The sequence below is a fragment of the Pararge aegeria genome, chromosome 13 (assembly GCF_905163445.1).
Source record: "Pararge aegeria chromosome 13, ilParAegt1.1, whole genome shotgun sequence".
Taxonomy (NCBI): domain Eukaryota; kingdom Metazoa; phylum Arthropoda; class Insecta; order Lepidoptera; family Nymphalidae; genus Pararge; species Pararge aegeria.
The window spans coordinates 12,070,393-12,094,211 of NC_053192.1; the positions used below are offsets into that span (position 1 = coordinate 12,070,393).

Below are 23,819 nucleotides of genomic sequence, written 5' to 3' on the forward strand. Positions count from 1 at the left end.
GTGGATATGCCAGAGCAATGTAGGAAAGTATTTGATCAGTTTAATGGTACTTTTAACATTTTGACTCAAAACATTAGAAGTTTATCTTGTAATCATGACGAACTACTGGTTCTGCTGAAACGTTTCGATATTTCATATGATATTATTATTCTCACTGAATGTTCGCTAACTACAAATTCTGTTATACCAAAAATGAATAATTATTTATCTTATTCTACTAAAAATTACCTAAATCAAAACGATGGGGTTGTCATTTACATCAAAAACAATATAAATTGTACTGTTATTGAACCCAATTATTGTAAAGAAGCTAACTGTTTGGTTGTTACTATAGATAATGAACTGGCAATAATTTCCTTATACAGACCACCCTGTTTTAAAAACCTAGAACCATTTTTAGACTCCTTGGACAAAATTCTTTTCCAACTTAGAAGATACAAAAGTGTTCTGTTAATGGGTGATCTGAATATAAATATATCTGAGCAACAATTAATTAATAAAGAGCCATCAGTATACGTAAACCTTTTAGCATCGCATGGACTCATATCAGCTCACAATTTTCCTACGAGACAAAATAATTGTTTAGATCATAGTTTCATTAGAACGAGAAGTGACACTCTTACTGTTGTTTGTAATACATTACTAACGGACCACTATTGTGTTTTGACATCAATGCGTAAAATAAACATTAAAACTACTAAACATATTAATAAACGTACAAAAACTGATTTTAATGCCGTATTAGAAAACTTAAGTAAATTAGATTGGTCACAAATTCTTTCTAATCTTGACTCTAATGCGATGACAAGCATGTTTGTGGGACTTATCAAAGAAACAATGAATAAATATACAGTTACTTTAAAATTATCTAGACGTAAGACCAATTTAAAACCTTGGATAACTCCGGGACTATGCCGATGCATGAGGAATCGTGATAATCTTCATAAAAAGCTCCTGATAATCATACAATTCAAATAACTTACAAACGTTATCGTAACACTTGTAATAAATTACTTAAGACACTTAAAAATAACTACTATAGAGATGAAATAAATAATAAAAAGAAAACCCTGAAAGATAAATGGGATGTTATTAAAGCAATGTGCAATTTAAATAATAAAGAAAATAGTTCTTCAGAGCTATTACATATAAAGCCTATACCTACGGCCTCACTCAACTACGTGAATAATTATTTTATTCAAATCGGCAGTGATTTATCTAATAATATTTTGACTAGACTACAAAAAAGTGAACAAGAACTTACTCGAAAGCAAAATATTCAAACCATAGGTTCACCTGTAAATTCATTTTTGCTTCTGCCAACCGACGAAAATGAAATTAAACACATAATTTTAAACTTGAAATCTAGTAGATCATGTGGCTCGGATGGAATTCCTACATCTTTGATTAAAAAAGGGGTAAATATTTTCTCGAAAACTATTGCCATAATTTGTAACAAATGTATAGATGACGGTGTATTTCCAGAGCTACTCAAAAAGTCTATTATTATTCCCATATACAAATCTGGAGACAAAAATGCGGTGTCGAACTATAGACCAATTTCCCTTGTTCCCAATGTTCTTGCAAAAATATTAGAAAAAATTATTAATGTAAGGCTAAAGAAATTCTTAGAGTCAAATAACCTTCTTTCACAAAACCAATTTGGGTTCAGGGAAAACAAATCAACTGACAATGCCTTACATGAATTAACTTCTTTCGTGGTAGGGCAATTGGACAATGGGCACAAAACTCTAGGAATTTATTTAGATTTAGCCAAGGCGTTCGACACCGTATCTGTCCCCATACTAATACGGAAGCTTGAATATATTGGCATACGTGGACTACCTCTCCAATTGATTACAGACTATCTTTCCAATAGACAGCAGCGTGTAAAAATCAATGATTATGAGAGCCAGGAAGAATGTATTCAATTCGGTGTCCCTCAGGGTAGCGTTCTTGGTCCTACCTTGTTCTTGATTTACATCAATGATTTATGCAACATGACTTTGCTAAAGGGAAAAATCATTACTTTTGCTGATGATACGGTGCTGCTGTTTAGTGGAAAGTCTTGGCAAGAAATTAATAATTTGGCAAATAAGGGTCTCACAATGGTAACCACGTGGTTGGATAACAACTTACTTACTCTTAATTTAGATAAAACAAAATTTATGACTTTCAGTATACATAACAAAACTCAACCTCAGCATGGGTCTATGTCTATAAAAGCTCACACATGCAATGATTTAATAGACTGCGCATGTTACTACATTAAACAAACAAGCTTTATTAAATATCTTGGTATTACGATTGATCAGAATCTAAACTGGAAAGAGCACACAATTAAATTAAGCAGTAGGATTAGGAAACTTATTTATACATTTAAATGCCTAAGGCATATATGTTCACCTTCGTTACTCCTTACGACATATTTTGCACTATGCCAATCTATTATTATGTACGGAATTAATGCCTGGGGAGGTACTTCTAAAACTACCCTATTAGCAGTTGAAAGAGCACAGCGCTCTATACTTAAAGTAATGGCATTCAAGACATACTCTTACCCTACAAAGCAGTTATACTCCGAACTAGCCGTACTCTCAGTCAGGAAATTATTTATAAAACAAGTTGTTATTGCGCAACATAAAAAACGACCTTCGTTCATGACGAGACGTAGAAAAGATTTAGTTTTTAACTTACCCAAGTTAAAAACAGTATTTGCGCAAAAATTTGCTTATTACCTTGGTCCTAAATTATATAATGCACTCAGCAGAAATTTAATGTTAAAAAATTATACTACTTATAAATGTAAAACAGAGCTGATTAAATACCTTATTACCCAAAATTATAACGAAGTAGAAGATCTTCTGAAAAAAATTATATAATTTTTAACACACTGACACATTTAAACACACATAATACACGCACCATCACTCATAATTTTTAACACACAGACACATTTAAACACACATAATACACGAACTAGCACTCACTCTCACAAAAAAAAAAAAAAAAAAACCATCCATAATATATCATAATTAGATGCACTTCATTTTTATTAAAAACTGTAACAAACTATCGCATTAATTACTGATTATCATATTAACCAATTACATACTAACCAATACTTACATTCTTAAACTTTGCCATATACTGCCAAAGCAATAGTGAAGTGGCGGGTGGATGGTTAAACGTGTCTCATAAGATTTTAGCCACCTACCCGCTATTACTATTATTATATTATCTTAAAACTGCACACATATTGTTTACCTATTCATAATATAGAATAAAACGTATAGACTTATAGTAAGTACTTGGGCACGAGGAATGGCAACTCACTGTGATACAGTTTTAACTAGTACAGGAGTTGGCGTAACTGGAACCTGGTCTTACAAACATTTTGTACATTCCTATATATTTTCAATTACTAACCTCATTTATTATGTAAGCAGGTATTATTTTTGGTTTAAAGGTCGCTGGTACTTATAAAACTGTGAAATCTGATGAAGGCACCAGCAACCAAATCTTATGTTTTAAGAAGTATTGTTTCTTTATAAATCATAAACGCAATGTTTTTTTTTTATATACTTAATCTAGAACTCTGCGTACAAACTATTTTTGGCCTAAATAAAGTTTATTATTATTATTATTATTATTATTATAATTTCAATTGGTTTCTGAAGGCAGGTAGAATAGCTAGGTTTATAATTGTTTCCAATATTTTTTTCCATTCTTAGCAAGTTGATTAATTTCAATACAATCAATGAATAATATGCAAATACCAATGTTTTTTAAACTTATAATAATGGTAAGTAACTTATAATAAGTAAACCTAAAGTGGTAAACTAAATTGAGGCCGTGGTGGTAGGAAATATAAAGACAAAAAAATTATATTATGTATTATAGATAGAACTGTGGTCACTCGTTATCTACTCTTAATTACTCTTAATTATAATAAAACATATTCCATACATCGTTCTCAACCTAATCAAAAATGTTTTTTTAATTATTGTGAGGCTACAAGGCTACTAACGGTAGTAAACTTACCTTCACACTTCTTCATACACCTATTGGTAGAAAATATAATAAATCATTAGAACCGAAATTCATCACAAGAAAAAATAAACAAACATACAGTTAACATTAAGTCTCTGAACCCTTTTCCAATGATAAGAAAAAATATATTAAAGCAAACAAGTACTTCAGTAAGTAAACCCTCTTTGAGGAGCTATTCAATTCAAAAGGCTTCTGATACTTACTTCTTAATAAAAATAAACACTCTTATTAAGGTGAATTCTCTCGATTCCTATTACTTACTTAATGTTGACTGTAAACTCGTTGAATAAATATTTTGTTCCATTCATTCGGTTTGGATTCTAAAAATATTATTTAAATTTAAAAGTAGTTTTATTCATGAGGATTTAACTTTCTGTCTCGTCTGTCTGTATTCTGATTATTCTAATGCTGATGGCATTAGATAGTTTTGAAGCATTAATTATTTTTTTCATATTATGAATATTAAGCTTAATTTGCTCAATTTTTTCAACTTTGTATCAATAATTTCTTCAATCCTTATACTCCACACCAAACAGATCTTCGGGAATGTACCCTCTATGCACGTTTCCCTTCGAAACCGGAGCATCCTCAGAAAACTTGTCAAACAATGAATAACTGTCAAGTCAGACTTAACAAATTAAGTGTAGTAGGTATATATTTTAATATAAATGTTCCCAAAAGTTAAAATTTCGTTAAACTATTGACTTGAATATTTAGTTCTACACACTACACACTATTTATTACTTAACAGCTAGCATGAAAGTTAGCATGAAAACGGGAATTAATTTCAGAATGAGCCATAGCTTGGTTAAACAAGTATATAAGTACAATACATTTAAGGCACATTAACGTATGTAAGTTGTACGCTAAGATTGGCTTTAATGTGTGCACTCAGACAAACATCTGAGCAGTTGCATTGTTTTTATAAAATAAACTTGTGGTAAATATTTATTTATACCTACTATAGTTACTCAAAGCTCGGTTTAATATTCAAGTTTTTATAAGAGTATTATGGAGAAGCGGTACTTTTCCCCTTATAAAAGATTTAAGGTGCTTTGACATTGTTTATTTTTTATTTCTCGAACCCTTTAGAACGCCTTTAGATCATTTAATGAGATTGACTGCCGTTGAAGCAATAACTCTGACAGATGTCACTCGTATAAAAAAGATTAAAAATAAACTCGAGGGTACGCAACCAGTTAATTCCTAAACGCATTTATGGAATGTCATCCAGCTTAACTGATGTCACATTTCCAATACCAAATTTAAGTGCATCGAGTGAAGTATGCTTTTAATTGATATTAAGTAATTTAATTAAACTATGTTCTTATAATAACTGGCTGTAAAAATAATGCTCGTGATAGGCGCAGTTACCTATCGCGAGCCTGCTTTACTTAAATTTTTATTTAATTGTTTAGCAATTTAGAAAAATACGTACAATAGCTGTAGTAGAAGCGGTAATGGCCTAGGTTAAATACCGAGCCCTAGGGTTTAAAGTTTTCCTGGCAGAGCCTATGCCCGAGCAACGCCAACAAGCCCGCGTTACGCTGTCATCTACACACAATCCGAAAAAAACAAAAAAGAAGTGGCAATGGGCGGGTCATGTCTATCGTAGGACCGATGGCCGTTGGGGTAGACGCGTTCTGGAGAGGCGACCGTGATTCGGTAAGCGCAGGGCAGGACGACCTCCAGCTCGCTGGTCCGATTGTCTCAGGTGACTGGATGAGAAATGCGAAGGACCGTGTGTGGTGCATTCTTGGCAAGGCCTATGTTCAGAAATGTGGGCTGTTGATGAGGTTTCATACCTACTTCATTCCCTGCAGTGTCCAATAGGTAGATTTACACTGCAGGACAGAAGTTTATAGACGATGGCTGACCATCTGCTGTAATCAATTATTATTATAAAAAAGGACTGCTAAACTAGGGCAAAACAGTTAGACATAATCAGGAAAAGATTATTGTTCTACAACTTTTTCGTGACATCAAATCTTTTAGAGAACCACGTTTGGATCTTTTTTAAAGCAAAAATGGTTTTATATAAAAAACAATTATTCAAACACTGGTTATTATGCACACGCGAATACGGGTATACATAGCTTATTAATATTTAGATCATAATCTGTATGAATTACCAGAAAGGATGTCAAGAATTATCAGATTAGAGCGCCATCGCTCTTTTTACGGGACATGAATTGCAAAAATAAAGTTTATAGCACAAGAACACCTCCACGTGATATATACACATGACCTAAATAAATTCGGTTCCACTGAGGCAGAAGAAAAATAATGCAATTTACATGAAGGACATTTCCAAGACCTTGGGCTCTATCGTGGAATAAATAACTAATAAAGTCCGATAAGGCACAGCTTCTACGGAGGCCACTTAAAGAGATTGCCCTGAGGCCTCCACGCACCGAATTCACTCCCCCGAGATAGAATTCTCTTAATATGAGTATTCTCCACAAAGATACTGCCCAAAGTGCCGAAATAAATATCGCTAAGTACGAACGGCGCTGTCTACAACAGAAATGCTAAGCGATATATATTAGGGTGCCGAGATTGCGACGTTTGATAACCAGAAATAAAAGAAATTAATTTTGCCTTATCTGCTTTCGAGTGCATTTCCACGGCGTCTCATTAAAATGCTTTCATGAAATACGCGAGCAAAATCATTAAGGTTTGGTTAAGTTAATTAAAGAGCCGCTAAGTGACGCAGGACAAAAACCATGAATGACTGTCTCCAGTTACCTCATGTTTAAGTTTGACGACCTCAGATGCAGAGCAAATACCCTTATAATTGGAAATACTGTTTATTTTACTTAATACTAGTTGTTTTCAGCGACTTCGTTCGCTTAGAAATTATGATGTGTATGCATATGTTATTCTTTTGCCCCAGAACTGTCATTTTGCAAAAAAACGTATATCTCTTGGTCTGTTAAAATAAAAAAAAATATCCCATTAGAACTGTATCTTTTTCTGGGATAAAAATAAGTCCTTGTATTATTCCAGACTATCTTACCTATATCTGCGATTGAGTAGCAAATTCCATCCAAATTTTCGCATTTATTACATAAGGCCCATAAAAAGTTGATCCCGTTGGTCTATTTCTGCTTGGAGAGAGATCTCACCAGGTGGTAAGTGATGCATTCTAAGACGTGCTCCTAAGCGATTTAGTGTTCCGGTGCGTAGAAACTGATTAGTATACCTACCATACTCCCCCGAAGCCCACCAGACCAGACAAGAGAAAATACTGAACTCGGGAATCGAACCTGGGACCTCCTGTTTAAATTCACAGGACTCACCGTTGCACAAGGGGTCGTCAAAGCTGAGCTGAGGATGTTCCGATATAAAATGATTGACCATCGAGCAATGGTAGAATGGAACAGTCAACGGCAATCGGCAGGTTACCGCACCACTTCTCTTAGATCCGCCAGTTGGTTACAATGTTCGTAGGCTGCTTAATTATATCGAAAACACAACAGTTTTGAAGGCACCTCCAAGAAAACTACGTAATTATTGCGAAGACATATTACAGATTGCTTGCCACACACGCTTTTAACTCGGTCTCTGGGCGAATTAAAACATATAGGCGACCATATAGAAAATCGTAGGCGAATTAAAACATAACCTATCCCGACTGAGCGACTGATGGATGTATGTAATATATGTATGTAATATTGCCGGTAACTAGGCTAGGCGATAAAGCACAATGGCATTTTGACCTTGGGCAACATACTTTACAGGATGAAAATACGTATCGAATTCACATGAAGCAGAAATATATCGTGCATTTTGATGAAGGCAGATCAGAATACAGCTGTCACCGCCCCACCACTTTCCGCGGATGTTGTATAAAGTAAAACAGGCTGCAGCGTTCTTTTGTGCTACTACTACCATCTATCCGTCCTCCCGTAAGGAGAGGCCTTTGGTCCAGCTGACTTCCAGCTACGAAGAGAGAGAAATATTTCAATTTTCAATTTTGCGGTAGTCTAAAATTGCTTGATGTAATATTATCTTAAGGTTAGTACAAAACTTTTTTGCATGCAACAAATATTATTTTACTTTCTATGTGTGTCTTACTCCCAAACCCTTTACTTGATAAAACGACTCCTGAATTATTCACATCTTAATCTATCTACTTGAGGATACTACTAAATTATGTACCGTTTGGGGGCTTTGGGCTATTTTCCTATTTGGCGACGTGCGGTGCGTTTAATTTTCCTTAGTATGGCATATTAATATACGGGTATGAAGCTATAGTTATCTGATGAAGAAAACGAGGAGGGTCCGTAATGAACTGCAGTTTTGTAGCTTTGTTTGCTTCCGGTTTCGTTATCTGTAATACCATTTTATTGTTCGCAAGAATTGTTTGTCTGAGAATTATTTGTATTAGTTGAATTGTTTTTGGTGATTGATGGGCCCACATGTTTAAATGAAATTTAATCGATTCAACGTTATTTGATAGAAAACTGCTTAAGAGTTATGGTACTCTAGACGTTAACACCTTTGCTTTCCTTTTCTTCTGACAGAGTCGCAAATTACGTAATCTGTTTTTATTTTGCCAAGAGCGCTCACTGTGGAAGTTTGGATGATTTTGAGCTCAAAACAATACATTCCGTTTCACTCTAACATTACAGAGTATCAATAACCGAAATCGCCTTCGATTAGGAATGTACAAATCATATACTAAGGATACAGGTTTTGACCAGGGTAGGCATAAAGCTAGAAGATGGTGTAAAGTAGAAAAGTCCTATTACTATAAAAGTTATATGAAATTAAGTTAGTTAATAATAGAGAAGCACTGCACTGCATACAAGACCCTGATATTGCGGCAGTCATCTGTTTCTAATCATTTAAAAAGTAAAAGATTGGAAATCGTTGGATATAGATAAAAGGTCTGTGACTTGACCTGATTTGATCAGATGGGTTTATCTTCGTAAATACTCGCATTCTTAACGATAATACAAAATATCATTCTAATGGATATTTAATTATACTACTAATAGTTATAATGAACTGCAGTTCAAATTAAGTTGTCTTTGAACCAATATGTCAGATTTACATCATACACATTCTGAATATACAGTGTAGGTCATTTAGTATTCAGTATCACTGAATCAGTTTAAGAATACTCATCAAAATACAAAGAGCACAATAAATAATATAGACGCATCAGCGAAAGCTGTTTAGAATATTATATAGTAATAATAATAATAATATTTTTTGAAATAACTTACGGGAAACTTATATTGCAAAAAATATTATTGGTTCGTTTTATTGTCAACATTGTAAACGGTATTTGAGTCGTATAAAAGTAGAAGCATTGCATTCTCGAGGATCCATCTGTAACGAATATTTGTTAGAAACATTTCTGCTCGATTGTATTTCAAATGTAATGAGTGAAAATTAGTGTTATTCAAGTATGGGACTTCCTCCAACACTTGTACTGACTTAAACTATCAATCCATCTTTTCGCCTGGTGACTAAGTAGCGGGAACAGTTGCGCACACGACCACAGTACTGACTCTAGATTTTCATCATCACCTCAACCAATTGACGTCAACTGCTGGACATAGGTATTTTGTAGGGAGTTCCCCAATACACGGTCCTGGGCCGCTTGCCTTCAGCGGCTCCCAGCTACTCGCTTGATGTCATCTGTCCACCTCGTTAGGGACCGACCTACGCTGCGTTTGCCGGTGCGGGGTCGCCATTCCAGTACCTTAAGACCCCAAAGTCCATCGGTTCTCCGAGCTATGAGCTAGCTATTCTTATTTCTCCGCCCCTTGCCACTTCAGCTTCGCGACTCGCCGAGCTATGTCGGTAACTCTAGTTCTTCTACGGATCTCCTCATTTCTGATTTGATCACTCATTTAGATTTTGGTAACTAATTAATGAAACGAATGCCAGCATTTTTCTCAGAGTCCATTTGTACAATTTTCCTGTGATACCCATAACTATATTATAAAATTATATGTATATTGAATATTGCTGATGTTAATTATTATGTTGTGAATGAATTATTTATTACTATATTATGTATGATTCGCGGTGTGCAAATACTGACATTAACGTAGGCTATTGAAACTGAGCAAATCGCGTGCTTTAATTGAATAATTATTTCGCCAGAGCTTAATTAAAATTTTATCAATGTCTGCCGAAATGGATTTATCGACTAGCGTGAATTTATTTACTTGTCAAGTTTGTTAAAAGCAGAAATAGAAAGGGTAATTAACATTACACATTTCAAAGATTACTAGGTTCCAAGTGAATGGAGTTTCAGTAGGTTTCTTTTGGAGTGTTGATTGTGTTTATTTTCTAATTTTATAACAGTATGTTTTGGCCCCAATATGTGTCTAATTATTATTTTATTATGTGTTATTTTCCAGTGCTTAACGAATAATGATAAAGATTTCACAAATTTGCCCCTGACTGCAATTTCACGGGCAAGAAAGAGGTTATGTGGGACTCGTATACCGAATTAAAACCACCAATTACCTAACTAATTTCTTGCCCAACCGGGGTTTCGAACACAGAACCTCGGGACCACTATTTTAACATGCTGACACTATACCAAAGAGGTATTTTATATTTTCGTTGCTTAATAATTCAACTAAGTTCGTATGATGCAGCGCTGCATCTGGACTGAAAATACAGATGAGTATCTTCTTTACCTTTAGCGTCGTTAGCCCAGTGGTGAGGACTTCGGATTCACTTTCGGGTGGCCGAGTTCGAATTCCAGCACGCACCTCGAACTTTTCTAAGTAATGTGCGATTTCAGCAATTAAAAGGCCACTTGCTTCAACGTTGAAGGAAAACATCGTGAGAAAACCTGAGCGCGTGATAGTTATCCATAACGTAGTCAAAGGCGTGTGAAGTCCACCTTTTTTTTAAGGTGTGCGTGCGCATCGTAAAATTTTTCCCTCTTCATTTTTCCCTAACGCGCCAAAAGAAGTATTACTGCAAAAAAGAAGCGTATCTGAATAAATGCATAAATCATTATATTATTATTATTACAATTAACGGGATCTTAGACTGAAAAATAGACTATGCATATTTAAACTTGAGGCAAGCCGTGAGAACTCGGAGCGTGTCAGCTAAACTACTTATAATTAAGATCTCTCTTTCCTCAACTAGTGCCTTACACCGAGTACTTACAAGTTTTGTTTTCGCCTATTTGTTTCAGACAAAGGAATAATCTGACTTGAGGTTGTATCAAATGAGTACCCTCTGTTTGTCTTAAGACTTTCGGCATTGTTTTCCGTTCCCTTGTTATCCCACTTATTCCGGCATATCTGAAACGTGACTCGAGTGTTCAAGATTCTCTTATTAACTTCCCACGTGCGGTGTGATGTTCATTCAAATGCTCAGTAGCTTTAGTACGAGTTCGCACATATCACAAGCGGTAGTTAGACGCTAGCTTAATCTAATAGGAAAGGTGGCAACAGTTTAGCCCATTATAGAGATTACAGTCAAATGCTAAACTTTTAGTGGTATAAAACAAATCTCACATAGTAAGTAGTGGTGATGGAAGCGGGCTAACCTGTAATGGGTATCGCAGCCATATCACGAAAAAAAAAAATACCAACAGTAGAACTAATCTTATCCCGAATTAACACAACGCAATATTAAGAAATATACTGGAAATATAACAACAACTGGTGCCACCCGCGTTCTTCGTCCGGTGTTTTTCAAATCCCGGAAGAACATTTTTGTTTCCTGGGATAAAAATTTGCCTATGTCATATCAATTTAGTCTATGTCTAAGTTAGGGCGTAAAGGAAGGACAAACAAACATATTTATAATATTAGTAAGGATATACTTTATTTTGATATCACGTTTAAGTTTTCTACAGTGTTATAGTCTACTCGACGACCCCTATCGCGCGCGAGATATTCCCGTGTCTTACTAAGAGCATCTACAGAACTCAATGGTAGATCAGAGTACACGTGAAATTACTTGGAGCGCAAGATTTACCTAATAAAAGTATATACTTCGTCATTCGTCGGAAACGGTTTTATAACTGAGACGTTTATTAGAACAATTTGGAAAACGCGTGCCTGAGTTACGCAATGTTTTTTATCTTAAGTGGCTGTGTCTACGAAATCTGTGATCGGAGACTAATACTTTCGGATTTTATTAGCTTTAGGTTGTAGTTCACGAATATATTTTATCATCATCATTCATGTAAACTTTTGTATGTACGGAACAAAAGTGTGTAGTACGGGCCACGTAATTGAATAAATGAATATATTACGACAGTTTACACAGCGCCAACTAGCCCCAATGTAAGCGTTGCTTGCGATACTTAAATAATTTATAAGTAATAAACATAAATGCTTGCAATATTCTAATAAATACACAGATAATGTTTTTCAGAGTCTGGGCACTAAAAAACATTGCACTGATGAACATGTCATCATACAAACATTTACCAATTGTGGGATTCGAACCCACACCTTAAACTCAGAAAACAGTGTCAGTGCCCACTGCGCCAATCGGCTGTCAAATAATTAGCACGCGGGTAGCACCACATGGCGAAGCAAGTACTATAAAATTAAATGTAGCGAGTGTATAAAATGTTGTTAAAATAGTAACCTAGATTTAATTCAAATAGAAACGCGTTAACTAAATTAATTAAAACTAGCTGCGAGATAAATAAGAAAATACGCTGTCATAAGATTGCGCTAAAAACAGGATAGAGTAAAATAACTACACTTTACTGAATTCACTAAATACCTCGGGCTTATTCATTACGTTTGTTGGAGGAATGAACAAATTATGCTCACTGGAGCACTCAATTATCAACGCCGCTAAGCCCGACTCGTTGGTACAGATAATGTGCCCGAAGAGAAGTGAAGACAAATCTAGATTACGGATCCGGAAGCTTTAGATGAAAGGTTAGGGTGACCAAAATATATCCAAATCATTTTGCAATAAGGACATTTTTGAAGTGATAACTTCGTATGGGAGTGCAAAACGCTTCGTTACGTAACGCGTTACGGCACCAGTCTGTCTGGCTTCCCTTTCTCTCACGCATACGGCAGGGCTAGGCAGGCTCTCTCACTTTAATTCACAAGCACTAGCCGTATTGTGTATGAAAACACATTTTTAAGATTTGTAGCTAATAATAAAATATATTTTTTAATCGATCCGCCAATCCGTACTGGGCCAGCGTGGTGGACTACGGCCTTAACCCTTTCTCTGTGTGCGTTTTCTTTCTCTCTGTAGTAGTCGGTAATGGGTCGATATTATGATGATGATGAATCGGCTTAGAAGCCAATTGCATTATACCGGAACGCTTAATTGCTTGGAGGCAAGTCTGTGTCGATAGGGTGGTATGTATGGTAACAAGCCGCGGCCGAAGCTACACACGAGACCAGACCAGAGAAAATTCAGAAATTATAAATTCCTAAATCGTTTCTGCCGGGTATCGAACCTGGAACATTCGTTTAAAAGAACACGACTCCAGGGAGGCCTTCAATTAAACATTATTATTTAAAAAAAACTTTAATTCAGAAGAACGATAGAAGTGTCACATTGTAATATGGACCTTTGAAAAGTAGATCGAAACTAATATTTCCTACTCGATTTCCTACTGGATAGTCGCTATAAAACTGTTAAAGAGGGCATTTATTAATTTCGACCCTGGTGAAATGAGAGCCGTAATTTTTTGTTAAGGTCCGCTATTGTCAGATCATGACGGTTCCGAAATCTTTATATGCATTTTAAATAATTACAAATATGATAGAGCTTCAATTTATAAGCATGGTATGTACGTTGACAACGTAACCCTAGGCCTAGGACTTTTCTCAATGACTAAAGTAGCGGTGTGTTTCGGGAATCGAACTCCGTCCCTTGGATAGCGAAACCGAAGTTAACCACTAGGCTATCATCGCTTCTATAATTGTAACTTATATTTAAGTAAGTATTCACTTATCTAAAATAACTTTTATATAAGTGAAACTTCAACACATTTACTTCTTTAAGTTAATAATTTCATACCAGCCGTTTATTCCAACTTTGTCGACCTAATCCTAAGGTTGGTAGAGATCGCTAAGCAATAATGCCGCCTCTTGTATTGTACTTATATCTTAGTGTTAAAAGAAGAAGAGATTCTTTTTATTTCCTGAACTTATAGTGGTGCACTAATAAATAAAACTCACTGTTCATTTTATTACGATTACTTTGAATTATGGGAGCGGAGATTTTAGTCAAAAACAATACAATTGCAGTTATTATTCTTTGCTATTCCTGATTAAATAGTTAAACTGAATTTGGGTGACAATATTAATTCAACTAATTGGGATATTAAATTGAAGTAATACAGTTTATCGCTAGCCGATTTAAGTTTCATTACTGGGCGCAGGCCACCTCTCTCATTGGATCTTTCTCTACTTCATGTTTGGTGGGTTCTAACGAATTATTATAACATTTTAGTAATAACAACAGGGATTTCAGGCTCATTCTAATTCCAGGCTAAAACTGAGATTTTGTATTCAGAGAAACCCAATACTTTTTTTTAAGACATATCATCGAACCAAGGATCTCGTGATTTGTAGTTGAACATTCTAACCGACGAGGCAGTTTCGCAAGGTAAAAAAAAGTAGGAAGCCCGGAAAAATCCCTAAATCTCCCAAGAGCTGGCGTCTTCAAATGAAACATTCTTGAATCTTAAGACTATTGCGAGGTCAATCCCCGCCTTAATTTATGGGTCGGGTTAGGTAAAGCGCTCGTTTCTTACGGGTTCATTGCAACGCAAATGGCTGACTTCAAATTTAGCTCCAGAACCGTTTGGTATTCCTCATTCAAAGTACGTTTCTCAAAGTTCTTTTGGAATGGTGAAAGTTTGAAGTAATACTGAGACTAACATCAGTCTATAATATACCTACGTTTTTATAACATTGCAATGTAGTTATCAAGGAGGAAGCATTTTGTTAAAGAGAGCCCGAGTCGAGTATATTCTTCACGTGTTCTATGAAAACGAATAAAAGTAATTTAAGATTTCATGTTGGAAAAGAGCAACTCCTTAGTTTCTTGCCAGCGTCTTCTCGGTAGAATCTACCGGTGGTAGAGTCAATACGAACTTGAAGTTTATACTTCAAGTTTAAATTATACGCAGTTTTTATAAACTGCGTATAATTAAAGCCTACCTACTTGAAATAATTTAAAGTAGAATTAGAATTCGACCTGCTGTTGAATAAGTTTAAACAATTTGTTTGAACACAAGGTTGCTAAGCAGGCAGGCAGGCGGCCAGGCAGGCGGGCATTCAAGTGGACTGGCAGGCTGGCAGGCAGGCAGGCAGGCGGGCAGACGGACAGACAGTAACAAAGTGTCTCAGTGCGGTCGCGTTTAATCCTTTGGGTACGGTATCTTAGAAAAGACAAGTCGGTGTCAGTTTTAACTTGTACAATACTCATCAGAACATTTTACAAGTTAAATCAATCATGGCTGAATCGTAATCGCCTTACTGGACATAAATTAGATCCGGACTCCAGGGTTGATAGATCAGTCAGTCACCTTGGTTTACACAGATATACCAAGTTAAATTGACAATACTAAAAAAATGACTTGAAAAAATCTGTAACTTTCATATAAAATTTCATTCTATTTAATGTCTTTGGGAGTGGAACTTTTAAACATATATTTCTTAATTTTTAATCGATAACCTAAAATCAAAGTTTCATGGATGTAGCTTGAAAAATAAATAGATGAATGAAGAATTTTATTCAAACTTTCATCCTTCCTTTTACCCTCTTAGGGTTCGAGAAATCCTTTCCTAGCGGATGTTTTGCACACAGATAGTTATTAACAACGTAGTAATAACTATCTGTGTGCAAAACTTCATCCCGATCCGTCAAGTGGTTAGAGTTGTGCGTTGATAGATCACTCAGTCAGTCTTATAAATATAGATAATTCACAATATGGAATCTGCTTGATAATGAAACTCAAATGCAAATACGTTATCGTTATAAAAATATGTTTCGGCCTTTATATTTCTACAATCGTCTGTTTTCGGTTAAATGGATTTATAAAAAAGGAAAAGCTCGAAACATAAAAATGTAAATTCATTTGATCACCGCTTTAGCGACAATGAAGGGGATTACAATTTGACTAAAATTTTTTCGTCTTTGTGGTGTTGCTCATTTTTTGTCAAGAGCAACTTGCTTTCTGTAGCAGAGTGCCTTTGAAATGACATAATATATTGTCGACTTCAGATTTTTTTATTCACAAATCTTGAGTACTAAGTATAATTATAATAAGTATGTTAAAAAACATTTATTACAGCAAGGTTACTATACAATTGATGAATTTCTTAATTACAAGGTTCCTCGGAAGGATTCGGCTTCGCTTTCATTTCTCACAAGATAGAAAAAATCATGTCAAAATGTAAAATGTAAATAGTTGATGTCGGAAAAGAGCAATAGCTGAGTTTCTTGCCGGCTAATTCTCGGTAGAATCTGTCTTCCGAACCGGTGGTAGAGTCACTACAAAACGACGGACTTGACGTTTCAAAAGTGCTTATATTAGGCCTACTTGAAATAAATGAATTTTCAATTATAAACCGTCTTACAACAAAGACGGAAACTCTTGTTTGGTGCCCTTTTGTATGCATATTTCAACGTGAAATTCAAAATTCATTTATTTCAAGTAGGCCTACTTTATAAGTACTTTTGAAACGTCAAGTATGTATGTTTGTAGTGAGTTTTGGAGTCTGTTTGCGAAAACGAAAATTGATTTTGCTATTTTAGTTACTTAATCCTTCATTAATTATTGAGATTTTAAAATTAAATCGTAGCAACATGGCGTAAAATACATAATTCATAAGTTAAGAAATCAGCAGAGAAAATGCCTGACGCATACCACTCCGTTGGGGGAAAAGGAGTATTTATGTGGGACTTGCACCCACTAAAAACTCTGTGTATCCCTCTATAGACCTATAGGTGAGAGCACGGGGTTCACTTGCGTATTCACCGCACTCTCGCTATAGTTGGAAGCGAAAGGTCACCAGCTGCCGTATTTTCGAGGGCACGGCGCTGCCCTGCCCAAGCTGGACACACCTCCAAGGTGTGCTGCGCTGTATCCTCGAGGCAGTCATCGCAATGGTGGCTTACCAAAGCAACTGGTGTCCGGTTATACTGCGTCAGCCGGAATGATAGGGCACCATAGTGGCGCCCTAGCCAATCCTCCATAACGGGCCTTATCGCCGCTATAGTGGCATGCCCTGCACTGGGATTTTCCAGGCGTGCCTTCCATTCCGCCATTAGGATCTGACGGAGCTCGAAACGACGCTGTGTATTCCCGCGGTCCGTAAAAACATAGCCTTCTCTTATTAAGCGCCACCTCCAGTCCCAGCCTCCGGATCCTGCCTACAACTTGTGCAACTCCAGCAGTAGCCAACATAATTGCCTGGGGGTACGATTCTCTACAAGCTGTTACCAATGTGTCGTCAGTGTAACATGTAACGCCGACGCCAGGAAGAAGCAAACCACGCAGCACCCAGTCGTAACCGATGTTCCACAAGAGTGGTCCCAACACAGACCCCTGTGGAACACCACACGTAGACTCGCGTCTACCCCATCCCTGCTGACACGGGTATATGACGGCCCTATCCGCCAAGTAGGCATTGGCGATGTCAAGTGACACCGCCAAGACGACTTCGCCCCGGTGAAATGCAGTTAGTTATGTGTAAATACGAACATTGTTTTCTTAATATATTGTTTTTTATTTACCATTATTTTATGAAAAAACTTGACAATAATTGCTTAATAAAGTCGGATGAAGAAAAAATATTTTATTTAGTCTTATGCAAGCCTTTTTCGATCCCGAAATAACCGAATCCCGAAGTTAGTAATTGGTTTTGACAGTTCCGAGTCAAAAGCAAATATTTACGATGTTTCTTGTCGCGATTGTTTTCGTAATTGACAGTGACGTCACGAGCTTCTGTGTCCCTCAGTGAATATTTATAAAGAAAAAACCGTATAAAACATGGGCGTAAAGCAATGTCGTACGTTAAGGGCGCCGGGATAAATCCCAGTCAAACGAGGGAATTTCCTGAGTGTAGCAAGGGTTTTAGAGGCGCCCAAAACGAAGGCAGCTTTAACCCTAAGTTGAATACTATAAATCGCAAGGCAATAAAATCAATATTTGAGATATTTTTTATACAATCTTTACTGTATGACTCACCCTTAACACGCTCTGTGACACAGTGACAAGTAGCTACGCCATCATAAGTTAGAGCGAGATAGCAATATAAGAATGAACAGATTTTATTCAGAGATGCAATGCGCGATGTTCCTTATTCAAATCATAAAAGCCCCTAGGGACTCCAGTACAACATTACTTGCCCGCTAAGCCTATAGGATGCATTGACATACTTGACCTTTCAATACTAGGTGTAATAAGGCATTGTTAAGTGGTGCGAAAAATAAATATAATATAATACGAACGTAAAAATGACTGGGGCATAAATGTAAGAATTGTTTGCTCAACACTATCGTGTTAGTAATACTTACTTGCTTCGGTACAATAAAAATAAAGTAAACAGACAAATGTTTACGGTGCAATTTGTAGTGTCTTTACTCAAACTCAACTTTTAAGTAAACGCAGATCTTTTAAAATACGATCTCGCATGTTTCGCACCGATACAAGGTATTTTTATTACAATCGTGTACGATAAAGGTAACACCTTATGTTTTATTAAGTTGGCATCACATGTGAGTGATTATAAATGGTATCGAAAGCTTGCAAGCTGTGAGTTTGAGAGTAAAACAACGCAAGTTTCTGAACTGATACTGTGAGCTTTATGAGAGAAAACCCAAACAAAAATCTGGAGACTGTGGCTTACCAATTTTTTGCACGATCCAGAACACAAATGTACAAGACCAAAGAATAATTTACAGCAATAAACAGTATTGTTACAATGCCAAGACACAACGCAATATTTGATGAAGTGATTGGAATACCTGTTCAATCCGCAATTTGCTATACGAGCTAGGACAAAATTAACCTCACTAATATAATTTCAGCGTACGTGTTGGCGGGTTAACTACGGTAAATAGTCTCTCATAGAGGGCATGTTATGTCAGTCACGGCCCTTGTTTAGCACGTGCCCGTGACAACTAATGCGACAATTGATGACACGATGTCGTTTAAGGACATCTCCACGGTTTTCTCCGGGGAATTGTGATGAAATTAGGTGAAGTCAGAGAATAATGTGTTTAGTTTCTATCACATTGTACCCTTGATTTGTTCGTTATAGTAAACTGTAACTTCCATTGTCCAGGTTTCCTAGGAAGAGTTACTACTTACAAATTCACAGCTGGACAAATTCTTACTCTCACGTTGTAGAGACGCTTATAGAGAATGAACACAGCTCCGATATGAAGAGGTGGGCGATTGTTATTACAAGTATGATATCTAGGTCAAACGGCGAATGATTAGTGTAGCCATTTTTACTGCACCCATGGTGATAAAAAGCTAAAAGATAACTACCAGGGTAGCAAAGCTGTCCTGCAATCCCCGATTCATTAGAACCATATGTTTGAATGTAAGATTGTTGACGGTATGTATCGATACAACAAAAAACTTTAACAATTGCTCTTAGAAACTTAAACTTAGCGCATCTAAGACAAGATCTTATACAGGATGTTTTTTAAGTTGTCAGCATCTTTAATTAATTTGATCTGTAAATACGTTTACCTCTAGGCAATATTCAGAATGTGCTAAGTTAAATACGCTAGTGATAATAATATTAGAATAAATATCGAATAAATAAGAATATAGTTCCTATGCAAATAATTTTTGGGTAGTGTGAAACAGCGATTAATGCCGCTACCGCACAACGACATTCGTATCTGATCAAGGTTATTAATGCACCTAAATGATAATTTTCCGTTATATTGAGATAATCTTTTTTTGTAAGACGTAATCTTAATCATCAGCCTAATTCGAGCAGGGCAGAAGCATCATGAGGAGTTGTACTTAATACTAGAGGGGATATACAGCAAAGAGCCACCAAACTGTTCTTATACAGGTTGGAGAGTTGATTAAGCGATACCTACGTAAATTGAAATAACACGCAAATAGCACCCGAACTGAAATCCTTTCTGAAAATTCGATTAATCTAAGTTATCTTCGCCTTAATCTAAGTTGTATGCAATTTAAATTAAATAGCCTAAATGGAAGATTATGTTTAGCTATATAAATAGCACAGTTGCGATTTCACGAGCAAACAAGAGAAGCGAGCGTAATTGTCGTTTTATGTTGATCCATACAATTTGTAGGTGTCTTCCGCTTACGGGAAATGACTTATTCCATTTTAATAATGAAAACGCTAAGTAATTCGCAAATAGTAGGATATTAATAGCACTGGGGAATATCCAAACAAATGGAATTGCGTAATTAATTACCTAGAAATAATAAAGCTAGCTTTGCTTATGAATAAGGAATAGTAAGAAAAGTTTAGATATCCCACAGACGTGCCGCTAGGAAGGCTGAAGTGGTAATACCACTAAGCTAATTTTATCACTCACAAATCGTTTACACCTACGCTCTTACCTCTAAATCCCTCTAATCTTTTATTACTAGTTAGAGAGAAAGTAAGAGTACTGAAGTAAGATGCAGTTACACGTTTTAAGGTTCTAAAAAAAAAGGTTTAAAAATACGCGTTTACACTTTATTTAAAGTTTTTAAAAAATGCGATGCCAATAACACAAAAAACATTTAAAGTAACAATATTTCTATAAAATGTCATTCTACTAAAGTGGTTTTTGACAATAGTGGACGGTTGTGAAAACATATCTGCAAGTGTTGCAAACAGGGGAAGTGTCAGTAACTTAGACGTTCTTTATGCAATTTAACAGTAGGAATTAAAAAGTAATCTTTGTAATATACAATACTTTACTTTTTTACGTAATATTATTCTAATTTGTAAGATAAAAACTATCATTTAAGAAGGTAAATCCCAAGAGAATGACTACGAATTCAATTCAGAATATGATTTTCGGCATTTACGTGACCAATTTTAGAGGCAAACATTGCGTCAGCTAACCTCAGTCAAATTTCTTTCACGAATACATCAAAAGTTCAAACACTCGACTTGAATTCTGATGAGGCACTTGTCATATGATCCGTGCCGTACATCATTTTTGAAATAACATCCAAATTAACTTGTCCTTTTCGTAAATTGGCTCTTATAGCTTTAACCTAATTTATTATGATGAGCCGACGCATCTTCAGAATAAGAATGTCTTTTATTTGTTTACAGGATGAAGTTAAGAAACAACTGCCGGTCGTGCCGAAATGCTGTGCGGGCGGACAAAACTTGACAATTACTATCGTAGATGGCAAAGTCAAATCTGTTTGCTCGCGGTCCACGCTTACATTCCAACCGATCTTCCATAAAGCGAACGAGACGCACATTTGGAGCTACGAAAGCAACGTTTTCGAGACAATTGTTGGCAATCCCTGCAGTTACGACAGGTAATTATCCGTATAACGCCTCAACGTGTTCTAAATTCTGTTTAAGACTCGTACAAAGTTTCTTTTGCAATTTCTGCTGGAAATTCTCGTGCTACATTAACTAGCTTAACTCTAACAAAGTTTTCCTAACTAAATACATGTGTACGGTTCTCTTACTATTTTCAAACTACGAGTATTCAAGACGTGTTATTTGAGATAATTTTCATTATTATTTGCAGATATAAATTGGAGCCGGATAAAGTCAGTGCAGATGAATTCTATCTTCTCTTCAATGGATCGCTTTTTGTGCCGTTCAGCCAACCTCCTCTGCTCGGTACGAGGGATTTTTGTATGGAGACATTTTGGAATGAATCAAATCCAGCAGGAGTGACTCTCCCATTGGTATGTTTTCAAGCACCGATAGAGGAAGCAAATTCATCGGCGACTCTTATAGCGTATGCTACAGGTAAGATTATACAACATAGTTTCGTTAATTCTCCATTCAAAGTTTTCGCATACAAAGAGCTATATAACTTAAGCATAATATAATTTAAGCTCATGTATTTAGTTCCTATACGTTGTTAACTAGTTATGTTTAGTGTTTTATTGAAATAATAATCTGATGCTAAAATATTCTGCCCAAGTTACTGATTTATCATAGCACCAACTCTTTGGACAAAAAGTTTTCTGAGTGGGCATTCTTTTCCTTATTTTTAGCTTTTTCTCTTGGCGTAGGCTACCAACAAAAAACACTTTTTATTTTCCACCCATTTCGGTATAAAATATCTTGCAGCCGAAACTAGTTTGCTAATCAAATTACTGGTTGCGTTTTGCCTCGGAGCTAAAATTTTATTCAGTCTTTTTAGTGCAGTTTTTATTGCGTTTTTAACACTTTTTCATTGCAGGTTTGATAATATCGGTGCCGTTTTTACTCGCGACGGCTGGCATCTACACCTTTATAACGGAACTGAGAGATACTCATGGCAAGGCATTGGCTTGCCATTCAATTTGTCTTGCGGTAGCATTTAGCTGTTTAGCTGCCACGCAATTAGCCGGTCACGCTTTTCCAGCTACTGCTTGCAATATTATGGGTAAGTATCTATTTTCAGAGAATGATCACGATCATTATCTTAAGTCTTTAAATGTCTTGTTTGTGAGCGGGATTAAGAACTTAGACTGCTGTTCTTATACGATTATTATACTAGTGGTAATAACCGAGCTCTCTACGGTCTAAAGGGGAGTTTAAGCTGGAGTTAGTGCGGGAGCCCCAAAAATCGGTTTGGAGGGTTGGTAGACATCCGGGAGGTATGCAATGGGTTTCCCGGGCATCTAACAAAGCCAACAAGAGGGACATGCCGTGGTGGATTTTAGTTTGGGAATTCCCACATAGTATCTGTGATAACCGATACAAAAGACTTAAACCCTTTCGAAGTATGGGATGTACAACGCCAATTTTTTACTCTACATTCAAATTTAATATATAATGTTGGTTACCAGAGTGTCGTGTGGTAACGGCACATCGAAATACCAGTTGTCAGTACCTCTCCTCTGCACGCGGATATCGTAACAGGCGACTTAGAGAATACAGCGGAGACCGGGCATCAAGATCCTCTGTGACGACTGCCATCTACTGCGATCGCCCATCTCCCCAGCGTGTTGATTATGGGTAAACTCTCCCGGGAGACACCTTTAGTCCATTAGTAGATTTATGAAATAATTATATTTCTGCACAAATACCATGTTGTTTGGATTTTCTTGTAAATAAAAATAACTTTTTTTCTACAGCCTACCTCATCCAGTTCTCGTTTGTGTCTTGCTTCTTCTGGCTGAACGTCATGTGTTTCGATACTTATTTGAATGTACGGTGAGTAAGCGTTAATTTCATGTATTTATTTGTGTTTTTTTAGCTTGTTTTTTATTGTTAATGTTACAGTAACACTTTTAACTGAATACTATGACCTAAACTTATTACTATGCAGTATACATTATTACATTATTGGTTAAGCATAAAATACTGGTTCCCTGGCAACGGGGGTGGGACGTAACATGCGTTGACATATCGGCCTCATCTTATATCAGGGAGACAGCATCAAGAGCCGCAGCTGAGATAGCTGAAAACGAGAAAAGGCGTAAATATGCCTCTCTAATAGAGAGTTACATATTTGTTTCATTTGCCGCGGAGACCCTGGGACCATGGAGTCTAAGTGCAAAAAATTCTTTCGAGACATTTCACCGCGGCTGATTGCTTCATCTGGTGACAGAAGGGCTGGCTCATTTTTGCAGCCAACAATCTTGGCAACATTCC

The 23,819-nt window shown here is 36.2% G+C and overlaps 1 protein-coding gene across 1 annotated transcript in view; it reads left to right on the forward strand.

The window, feature by feature from the left end:
- LOC120628750 (G-protein coupled receptor Mth2-like) overlaps positions 1-23,819 on the forward strand; it is a 131,212-nt gene that overhangs the window by 101,424 nt on the left and 5,969 nt on the right. The window contains exons 2-5 of the mRNA XM_039897356.1: positions 21,321-21,535; positions 21,754-21,980; positions 22,420-22,605; positions 23,300-23,378. Coding sequence (XP_039753290.1) covers positions 21,321-21,535; positions 21,754-21,980; positions 22,420-22,605; positions 23,300-23,378 — 707 coding nt within the window. The remainder of the gene's footprint in view (positions 1-21,320; positions 21,536-21,753; positions 21,981-22,419; positions 22,606-23,299; positions 23,379-23,819) is intronic.